The sequence below is a fragment of the Chenopodium quinoa genome, unplaced genomic scaffold (genome assembly GCF_001683475.1).
Source record: "Chenopodium quinoa cultivar QQ74 unplaced genomic scaffold, ASM168347v1, whole genome shotgun sequence".
NCBI lineage: Eukaryota > Viridiplantae > Streptophyta > Magnoliopsida > Caryophyllales > Amaranthaceae > Chenopodium > Chenopodium quinoa.
Genome location: NW_018744068.1, coordinates 985,313 through 997,507, shown reverse-complemented (window position 1 = coordinate 997,507; position 12,195 = coordinate 985,313). Strand labels below are relative to the sequence as shown.

Sequence of the window (12,195 nt, the reverse complement as noted above, 5' to 3'; positions counted from 1 at the left end):
CAATTTACATCACAATTTGCTACAACATACAACAACTATCTACTACCAACTATTCAATGTAAAATTCAACAATGTACTACGAATTTAGGGTTTACCCGGATTTAAAGAGTGAGTGAGACAATGCCGGCAACAACTTCCGTTCACTTTGGCGGCGGCAGGGGCGGCGGCACGGCAGGGGAGGCGTTGGCAACGGCTGTGGTTCTTTGTTGCTGACAATGAGAGTTAGTGAGAGAGAGAGTGTAAATTGCGTGAAAGAGAGGAAAGAGATTGAGAAAAAAAGGCTTGGAATTCGTTATAATTCCCGCAAGAAACGCTGCCTGAGGCAGCGTTTAATGTACAGATAAAAACGCTGCCTCAGGCTGCGTTTTATGCTTGTACATTAAACGCTGCCTAAGGCAGCGTTTCATTTAAAGATATAAACGCTGCCTCAGGCAGCGTTTATTTGTATAAAACAGGTATGAAATACGAAGTTTATGAAAAATGTCAAACTACCATAAAACGCTGCCTGAGGCAGCGTTTTATGTCTTGAATTTTTTTTTTTAAAAAACTGAGTGTAAAACGCTGTCCGAGACAGCGTTTCACCTCAGAAGCTTAGTTTGGGAAATACTTTTGCCACGAGACCAAATTCGTAAATAATTTCCATATAAAGCTTAATTTGGGAAAAAATCCTGTAAAGAAAGTGATTAAATTAAATCATACATTTAGAATGTAATGTGGGCGATATTTATATAATAGCTAGAAACATGTGGCGCCAAGTGGTGGGTCCTAGTGCTTGTCATAAAGTGGATCGGATGAAGGTGGTGGTCCATGTGGATTAAGGTGGTTGTCCACGTTTCAAAGATTATTAGCCGATTATTAATAAATAATGTGACTAGTATGATAGAGGGTCTTATGATCATTTTAGTTTTATTAATTTTTTTTTTTTTTTGAGGAATGATCAATTTAGTTTTGATTAATTGTAAGTACGTAACACTTAAAAATAACCATGGAAATATTCAAATACTACATTGTTATACTTTAAGTAAAGACGATCACCCCTAAGAAAAATCCTTATATAATTATATACGAGGAGCTACTTGTGACCCCGTGTAACGCTATATAACTACTTCATTAGTCAAGTTTAATACCCCTTAGCACTAACGTCATCCTCCCTCACCATAGGATTACATCAAAAGTCCCAAAATAATTGTGCCTTTGTTTGTACACAGGACTAAATGAAGCACAATATCACACTAAAGACACTCATCAAATGACCCCCCACCCAAAAATAAATCTATAATAATTATTATATGAGAAAATCATTCGATAAATCCTACCATCAAGACTATATACTATAGAATATAAATTATAGCTTGAAAATTTGCCAATAATTAGACCCCACTTCATGTCCACTGAAAAGTAGGTCCCTCCATTTGGGATGTTACTAATAATAATCCATGTCCTTCTCCCCCTCTTACACTATTCCTCTACCCCTCTATAATTTTATTTATGATCTAATGTAACACCAAAACCTTAATATAATATAAATCTTGTGTTATATAGTTCACAAATATATAAACTTCTTATTTCTATATGCTATACCTAAAATAATAATGGAAGGTTCATCCTCCTCTCCTCCCCAAAATTATGAAGGAACACCTCCACCTTCACCAACACCTAGCCGTTATGAGTCACAAAAAAGAAGAGATTGGAACACTTTTGGTCAATACTTAAGGAACCAACATCCTCCTGTCCCTCTTTCTCAATGCACAAGCCACCATGTCTTGGACTTCCTCCGTTACTTGGATCAATTTGGTAAGACTAAGGTCCATGTACCCGGGTGTATGTTCTATGGCCAGCCCGAGCCCCCGGCTCCATGTCCTTGCCCTCTTAGACAAGCTTGGGGTAGCCTTGATGCCCTCATAGGCCGTCTTCGTGCTGCCTATGAGGAGAATGGAGGACCACCGGAGACTAACCCTTTTGCCGGTACGGCTATAAGGGTGTATCTTAGGGAGGTGAGGGAGTGTCAAGCTAAGGCTAGGGGTATCCCTTATAAGAAAAAGAAGAAAGGAAGTGGAAGAGGTGGTGGTAGTAGTGGAAGTGGTAGTGGAGATGATCATTCTTCATTTTCTCCTGGTGGATCTTCTTCTAGCAATATGATGATGAGGTTTTCTTAGTATGATCCACTACATATATTATGCTCTTTTCCAAGATCATCAATTATCAAGAGGTATGTATGTATGTCTTTTATTACCTTTATATAATAATGTTTATGTTTTATTAAATTAATGAAATTAATGAAATTTTGCTTACAATAATAAATTTTCGGTGATGGATTTTCTTATAAGTTTCAGATTGTCTAGAGTTTGTTTATGATCTGAATCGAGTTAAAGTAATCTGATTAATTAATAATCGCTATTTTAATTTTAAAATTTTATTACACCTGATCTGATCTGATCAAACGACATCAAATTTAACTACTCAACAACTAATCATTGGTTACATTATTTCAAATCAAAAGATCCGAGATCTCTTCATTTAGATACTTCAGCAATTTACTTGACCATTCAATTAATAAATGAATTGAAAACTAAGTTGAATCCTAAATCAATAATTGTTTAAATAGATTTACAAACCACAGCTCTAATTTCTTCACTAATTGGAACGTCCACTAACTATAGTGGATCATTTCCGTTTACTTTGATATCATTGAAATGGAGAAAATAATCCATATAATCGAGTATCAAATGGATAATAAAATTAAACAATGATTTGAAATAAAAATAGCCGGTTAATTAAGTGAATCAATTGTTTTATTCAAGAATATAATATTTAATTTCACTTCATTGTTGTAAGCTTTTTCTTCCTCGTACAATAAGCCAAACTATTCATCAACTAATTTAAAGCTTTTAGTTTTCCTTTTTATAAAAATTCTCTAGAATTTTTTTGGAGCGTTGAAAATTTTCTAGAACTAATTTAAACAGTTATTAAATATGGTCGAAAGACATTGTAATAAATAAAAGTTGGGGATTAACTTTAGTGTTGCAAGTTAGATATACAAATAATAAGGTACAACCAATAATAATATCCGTAAACTTATAACTCTGTTCATAAAATTCCATAATTTACATAAATGAGTATATGTATAATTATACTAAATATGTAGATCTAATGGATGGGCTAATTAAATTACGTGAAGGCATGTAATATAATATAGATAAACTCTTACCCTACTTGATGTATATTTGAGGGGAGGAGAGTGTAATCAAATTCCTAAAATGTCTACGCATTAGTATGAAGGTAGATCTCTACACTTTGCTTAATAATAACACTTATAAGCTTCGAAGCTAGTGTTGTTCCTAATTCTTTTCTTTTTCGGGTAAATCTGGTCAACCGGTCATTCAAAACAATCTGAGCTCTGGCGATTCTAGATTCAAGGTGGGTTGAGTCTCCATTGGAGAAAGTTCTCCCTACACATCAACGCTAATGGATCAAACTCGAGACCTATGACTAATAAGATACGACGTGTAGTCCTCATATGAGCTAGCTAATCTAATTAAAGGGTGCAGTGATTTGCATTATTGTAGCATCTACCCTCACCAATCTAGAGTAATAATTGATAGTATCCATATATACAGTAAGATTCTTTTTCCAATCTCTTAACTTGTTAGATTATCTATTAGGACATATCTTCATTTTCATATACAATTGTTAGGATTTGATCTTTATTGGGTGGTGATAATGATATTAAGAGTACTGAGCATTTTGGCTTATAGCTTGAGGAAATAATCCAAATCTCCTATTATTGTAAATCCCTGATTGTTTTGTTTAATTCTTCAATTAGAATCAAGGAGAGATCTTCACTCTTCTTTCTTTTCTCTTAGTGTGGTTTATTGAGTGTGATTATAAAGCCCTTTTTAAAATGGAGATCACTCTAATTCCACGTCGTCTCGATGCTATATTGAAAGAAGAGTTAAAACGTTAGTGTAACAACCAAGGAATCCTTCATTCCCGTAATAATGGTCACATTATTCTAACCTTTCATCATTAAAAACAGACAGGGTTATACAAAAATTTGACTTTTTATACGCACTCTATCCATTAGTCAATCATGATAAGAGTATTTTGTAGAAACCAATCACAAAACATTACTACTTTTGAAAAGCTGATAAACTTTTTCAATCATAAAAAAACCAATAACTAATGTGACAATTATATATTTTTATATTGAGGGAGAGAATTATATATGTATGTGTGCTTTACTCTAATAGGTATTACTTATGCATTTGTATAATTTGAAAAGACAAGCTACATTTTAAATGAGATAGTATTTTTCTATCTATAGTAAGCCATAAAAGATATTTATAGAAAGCTGTTTGAATGTCTTGATATATGTATGAATGCATCATGCAGTAAGAGCATTTAAAGTAAGATTGTGTAGTAGAACATTAAATATAGAACTGACCATTTTAGGCGAAGTCTGTCAATTGGCAGACATTAGAAATTTAATACCTTAGTACATTTTGATACGTAAGTCTTATCATGCAAAAAACACTACATATATATGTATATATATTTATATGTGATTGTTGCTATTATTTCTTATATATATAGTATTTTAATATCAGTGCCCATATTTTGTCGACATTTTCACTAGATTTTGGCTTTCTAAGATTTCTAAAGATTTTGTGCCCCCACCAAAATCTATTAATGTCAAGGATATAAAATAAATAATTATATAATTAAAGGATGCTCATAAATAATTGGAACAATAGCATTTTTGTTTGTATATTTAAGGTTTCTTCTAACCTTTCGAACTATTTTTTAATGGAAAAAATATGCTTTATCCGTACTATATATTTCATATAAATTATTGTAAATTCTGTAAATGCATCATTGCGAATCTTTTGCTTGTAGCAAGATGATTAATTTTTTACAATAAGTGGGGGTTGGTGCAAGGAAATTAATTTATTCATTAAATTAGTAGTAATTTTGTCTATATACTAATTAGATTGGTCATGCATTTCTCTTTAATTAAATTTTAAAAAAATTATCATGCATTTTAAAGAGATGAGAAAAAAATAAAGGCTTCTAAGCCTATCTTATTATTGTCTTTTGACTCTTTTGTTAGTATGCATAAAAACATTCCCATTTGAATATTTTGATATATTACATATAAAGAAAAAAGGCTATATAAGCAAGAAAATATAAGTAATTTTTGTTTCATTTTAGGCTGCCTTTTATACGTATTTTCCAAATTAATTTTCTTAGTGTTGATTTCAAAATGAAATTTTGAAACTAAATTAAAGAGATCCAATCTTTGCTCCCATTTTTAAAATATGATAAATTCCAATCAAACAAGATATTTTTATTTGTAATAAATGACTTCTATTAATTTCCAATTTACTACTATTAAAGTTTATGGAGACTAATCCATAGATAAGCATTCTTCAACCTCTCTTATTAGTAAATTGTAAGATCATTTTTTTCTTTTCTTTTTAAAGATAGGATACCTTAAAATAAAACGACCATAAATCTTGTACAATCTATATTCTTATATTCTTGAACTACTCACTTTTCTTTCACATTTGATCTTCTATGAAAACAACAATTCTTCCTCTTACAAGGATATTTGATGTTAAAAGAGAAGTCATTGGATTAGAATGGAAAAGCAATGAAATTGAAAAGAAAGATGCATTAATTACATTCTAAATTTATACAAAACTTTGTGAAATAGGATGAGAGTCTTAAGGTATTATCTATAACTTTATACTAAAGGCGAACTTTGAGATGACACGTGTCACCTTTTAATTAAAAATTTTCCCGCCTAAATGTTTTTTTCTTTTTTATGCCAAATATTAACTTCTATATATATTTGACATCAAATTTCTTTCATATATGTTCTACCAATATATATTTTCATATCTTTCTTACCATTTTTATTGGGTATTAAAGTAGTAATTTTCTATAAAACTTTTTTTTTATGAGAAAATTTTCTATAAGACTTTAAATTATTCTTTATTTGTCTAATTATATGCATATGTTGCACTTTGTATTTTATTTTCAAAAATAAACCCATCAACAATTTTAGATGAAAAGTAAAATAAACGAAGTTGTAAGAATTTATACTTTTTATAAATATAATACAAATATGCAATCCTAAATAATTACTCAAATTATATAGGAAAAACTAACGTAAATGGACCAACCTTTGGCCGGTTCTCCCAAAATGGACAAACCTATAAATCTGCCCATATTGGACAGAAGTTTGCCATTTTTCGCCCAAAATGGACCAAGCAGGTCACCTACCTGTTATAACAAGTAAAAGTCCACATGTCATTAAATCATTGGTCAATTTTTTATTTTTTTTTTCACCCCCTCCCTGCCCTCCGACGCCGGCCACTCCCAGATCTCCTTCCTCCGGCGCCAGCGTCGACCCCGCTCCCCGAATCAGCCCCTCCCTGCTGCCCCTTATTCCCAGCCACCACCCCCTCATATCCACCATCAATAACACAACTGCGAGGCAAATCGCCGGAGTTCGCTAGGTCGCACCCTCATATCCACCATCTTCCCCCGTACAACTGCCCCCTCCCCTCGTTCGCCACCTGAATCGACCCCCCGCCCCTTTCCTACCCAGAAACGGCAGCCCAAAACCACCATAAACGACACCCTAAAACCACCATAAACGACCGAGAAACGAGTTTGGGTGTCGTTTATAGTGGTTTCGAGGGTTGGTTTAGGATTCAGGGGTTGGTTTAGGATTTGGGGGTTGAGTTAAGGGACGGGAATGGGAAAGGGAGGGAATGGAATCGCCGGCGATGGGGGAAGGAGTTGGTCGTCGGCCGCTAGAAGGGGGAGGGGCTGGCAGTGACACAGTGTGGTGTTTTTTTTTTTTTTTTAAATTGTATTTTTTTTAATTTGAAAAAATAATTAAAGGTTTTTAATTAAAAAAAAACAAAGAAAATTAAAAAAATGACCGGTTGTATAGGTCACTGGTCATTTGAGTTCATTTTGGGAGAAAAATGTTAAACTTGTGTCTAATATGGGCAGATTTAAAGGTTAGTCCAATTTGGGAGAACCGCTTAAAGGTTTGTCTATTTATGTTAAATTTTCCAATTATATATTTATACATAACTATGTATTTTTTGTTTAATATTATAGGAATATTAGATAAAAATACCCATTGAATGTAATCATAACAATAGTACTAATAATTAAACAAAAATTAAATTCTCCACCATTAACTAAAAATGAAACAAATAATTAAATTACCCATGTGCTTATCAAAGGGTGGGACTAAAAGACGCACGGGTAGTGACCTTGGTTTTATTGTTATAATGTATTGTGTATAATGAAGTTATTTTATTATGTTCAGTATTGTAATTCATTTCTATATTAATAACTAAATGTTGTAATTCGTAATAATATTTTGTAAAAATTGTGCATTGCACGGGATTTATACTAGTATAAATATATAGAGGTACGATTTCAAGAAATTTTAAGGTTTAATTTTATAATTAGGAGAAATTGCAAATTAATGAAATTCACGAAAAAAAATCTAAATTAGGAGAGAATATAATGTTAACCATTGACAATATTGCATAAACTCGTGACTTAATTCAATACTTGTAAACAGTAAACTATTACTAAATCATCTTACAGAGTACCTAATATAGCCTCAAGTAGCAAGAATTTCACCATTTTGAAAGAGCACAATATTATCTGAGGGCAACTAAGTTCCAATTTTACGCCGGGAAGAATGAAGATAGAAACTTCAAAATTAGGCTAGTACTCTACATCATATCATCAGCTCATATAGTCTAATAGACTACAGCAAGAGCTAAGGTTCCTCGTAGTAGTACTGTCACTGACTAGTAATCCGTTACTTTCGTTATTCCCTTCATCAAACACAGAGCTTGCTAATTCCCCACGAATTACAATCCCGAACATGAACTGGTACATGATACATGGCACAAGCAATGATACGTACACTTCAAACGAAATACAAAGAGAATGACATATCAAAACATATCGAGTACAAGCTTGATTGATAGGTAACACTGATCCAAGACGCTGCATTCAGTATATTACTCAATACTTAGTCTTTATAATTAAGCTTTAGCTAAATATAAGTACATAATGAGTAGATATTTTCACTGTAAAAATACGTTCCTTGTCAATCAACTGATGTCTTAGCCTCAACAATATTGACTACACACTACACCGGTAACTTTGAACTACAAATATTTCTACTTGCATTGTACTGTATGTTTACTCCGTCCGTACTTAGTTACACCAACAGAAAAATATTGTGAGAATCTAAATCCTTTTCATCAGTAAAACACCCTGATTTGCAACTTGAATCATTCTATCAATCAAATCTTGTATGACCTCATATTACGTACTACTATATATTACTTTGTATGACCAGTATATTTCTTATACCGGAGTACTTTGATTAATATATAGTTTCATATTGCAATATGATTGATTACCCAATTACTATATTTTTAATTATGTTTATAATAATGTTTTCTGGATTCATATTGAGAGAATAAGGGATAGCTCAGGTGGTTAGAGCTTTCCCGGTATCAGAGGATCTTGGGATCGATTCTTATCATCCACCCTAATGGCTTTCTAAACGCCAAAAAAAAGAAGGAAAAAAAAAATTAATAAAGAATGTTTCAAATGTCTAATTTTCCTTAAACATGAAGGAACAAACTACATGATTATGCATAATGACATACTCCAATACAAAATAGCATCTCATTTAGCTTGGCATTTGCATCACATTATCAATAAAAAAAAAAAAAAATTGCATCACATTATCATATGTACAAGCAAAGTTCTTTCGTTGATCATATTGTTTTTGTAGGAAAAGAAACAAACCAGGATAATTCCCCATCTAGGTACGTAGAGTAGTTAAAATCGTCATACATTTTAACTGATATAACTAATTGAAATCCACCACAGAAAACAAAACATCGAATTCTCCATCATCTTTAGATTCGCTTTGTATCAGACAACTTCCTTACTTATCGTTTTTATTTCTCCAAAACTGTACGAACTCGTGGGGGTCCATCCGTTTCATTCACATATATACATCCCCATCTAGCAATCAACTTGCAAATTATATCTCAAAATTTTGTACATGATGACATGAATGAAACAATAAAGTAAGGGCTAAAATCTAGACAGCATAATATTTGTCTATATATACTAGATAGCTAGCAAATAAAACCTTAAATCGCACCATTTTTTGACAGTTTATGCATGTCTCTCTTTCTCAATACAAGAGTATTACATACACCTGCATGATTTTACGTACTTTATTTTTTTCTAAGTTTGTCATGCAGACAACTACATCTATGCATTATATGCCAGAAAATTCCTATGATGCCAACTACACTAATCTTTCTCACTATTTCCACGTGATGATATCCTTGAGATTTTATATAGAACGCTCTTTACTCTTCGTTTACTTTCTCTTTTCTTTTGGGAATATCATATTGGCATTGGGTAGTTCATCGAATTGTTAAGCTATTTTTTCCACTTTTCATGATCCATACCGATAGAGAGTTTATACATAATATTTTTCTTCCTAGGTTTACCATAGAGTATTAGGTATATTCTAAACTTTGGAATTGAAAGGGAATAATATTAATATGTGTATATTCTCTATCCTATACTATCAGACTGAAAAAAACAATTAATTTAGTCCCATATGTAATAATAATACATATTCTTGCTAACGCACGTGATATACATAATATTACAAATTTAATAAATAACCTCTGTTTTCTTGTAAATGCAACACTTCTCATCAGCACATGCTTGCCAATATGTTATTTCAATCATTAATATCTTTATTACTAATATGTAAAAATAATAAAATTTGATGTATTAATAAAGTATAAAATGAGACGAATTAAAAAAATCTCACAAGAATATATGTTTCCATAACTATAAATTATCAAATCTAGTCAACGTGGAATATGTAAATAGTGTAAAAGTCAAAATGTTGCATTTTAAAAAAAAAACGGAGCTAGTATATATATATTGGGAGTTTATCACCTTAAATAATAATTCGGATGTGTCTTATTTGTCTTTTTAGATTAATACTACTAAATCTATTTTCTGAACATTTCGCTTGCCAATGCGCTATTTCAATTATTAATATCTTTTATTACTTATATGTAAAGATTATAAAAATTTTGATATTAATAAAGTATTTAGCGAGATGAATGTGAAAAGATCTCACATGACTATATTTTTCTGTAAACCATCATCAAAGCTAGTCAAAGAGAAGTAATTTAGATCACATATTCCAGTTGTTTTTTTTTTTTTTTTTTTTTTTTTTTTTTTTTTTTTGGGAGATACTTTGCATTTAGATTATCAAATGAATGCATGTTATTTGTCAATTAAAAATACTGACGCAACTAACATTATTTGGTTTCTCAAATTCTAATGCAATAATTAATTAAGACCTCAGCTCCTTTGTTAATTAGTACCTAAATGACCTTAAAAACACTTTTATGTGAATGAAGGGTATAACATTACTTACAAAACCTAATTATAACTTAATATATTGCATTGGGATACAGAAATTGAGATTATCTTTATTTGGTATATCTACACAAACCAGAAGTTTGTAATTATTAAAACTAGGTAGCATGCATATAAAGTTATAAATGTGTCAAGATCAATATACTGATCATTGCATCAATCTTTGAAAATACTTAAATTTATTTAATTTTCTATTTATGTACTAAGTATCAGCCTTAAGTATAAAGGGAGGAAAATGAACTAGAAAAATGAAATATATACGGAGTATTTTTTTGGTAAAAGTTGCTCTCTGTATAGATTATTAATTACCCCTAAATATTGTACCGTATAATAAAAATTAAAACTAACAGTCACCTCCAAGTTCTTCAAAAGTTGATCATCATTGAGTGTTATAATTATACACTCGTGACACACAAGAGGTTTTAAATTAGAAATAACTACGAAGATCAACCCTATATTGGCTATATATCATGTAATAAGTCACCCGTGTTGGTCATGGGTAAGGCACCCTATATATCATGTAATAAGTCACCCGTGTCGGTCATGGGTAGGCTTGCACACTGATCGTTCTTTATACTTGTATGTGCTTGCATTGTATATTAAATTTTGTCATCCGTTAGTAGGCTTGCTCTTTGATCGTTCTATATTACTTCTATGTTTGCTTGTGTATTAAAAATTGGAAAATTAGCTCTTCTTTAAGAAATTCTTCTTTTAATGTAGTACCACGCAATAATGAAGACGTCTCTACTGCAAGGATATCATTAGCGTGGAATGAAGACAATGTATAAATATTCAGTTGCAATTGGCAGGCGGTGTTTAGATAATTGTTTCTCTCATTAATTAAGATTATCACTTAATCACTTTCATTGCTGAAGCTCATTAGTATTGTATTGATTTCGTTCTACTTTCGGGCATTTCTCTTGTAATCAAGCGTTTTCTATAAATCAATTAGTTCATCATCAAATTGATTATATATACTTCATCGTATAACCTAAGAACTTAATCGCAAACTGAATGAATGTTGTTTAAGCAACATGTTAAGGTGGTAAAACTACGAACTCTTAAGACACCGATGGGTGCGTTACGCGTTAAAACGTGACATGCCTAAGGCACACCTATTCAAGCTTCTGCTAGACAGTAGTTGATTATGCCTAAGCTTGAGAAAAAGGATAAAAGGGCTAATTTATGATGTCGAGAAACCAACATCCTTTTAAAATTGGTGACTTTGTTTTCTTATCTTGAATGCTAAAAAATCTTTGATAATTCTAGAGGTAAGAATGAATCATTAGAGGAAGGACCTATCAAGATTGTACATAGAGAGAATTATGATACTTTTCATGTACTTCCTTTTTTTTTTTTTTTTACACAACTTTTCATGTACTTCTTGGTAGGGGTGAGCAAAAATTCCGGGTACCCAAATTGGAACCGAAATCGGTTAGGAACCGCCGGGTCCGAAATTAGAATTGGACCCGGTGGTTCCAATTCTGGGTAATAATTTAAGGACCCGGTTGCAACCGGTTCCAATTCCAATTCTCAATTTTTTGGAACCGGAACCGGTTGGGTACCCGTTTACCCAACATATATTGAACTAAATATATTAAAAAAAACAAAAATATGTTTAATGTATCTAGTTAGTAAAATAAAAAAAAT

General features: G+C 31.7%; 1 protein-coding gene across 1 annotated transcript; it reads left to right on the top strand.

The window, feature by feature from the left end:
• Positions 1 to 1,461: 1,461 nt before the first annotated feature.
• Positions 1,462 to 11,509, top strand: LOC110691153 (protein LIGHT-DEPENDENT SHORT HYPOCOTYLS 10-like). The gene is made up of 2 exons (XM_021868071.1): positions 1,462 to 2,209; positions 11,266 to 11,509. The coding sequence occupies exon 1, from the start codon at positions 1,593 to 1,595 to the stop codon at positions 2,154 to 2,156; it is 564 nt and encodes a 187-aa protein (XP_021723763.1). The 5' UTR covers positions 1,462 to 1,592; the 3' UTR covers positions 2,157 to 2,209; positions 11,266 to 11,509.
• The last annotated feature ends 686 nt before the right edge of the window (positions 11,510 to 12,195 follow it).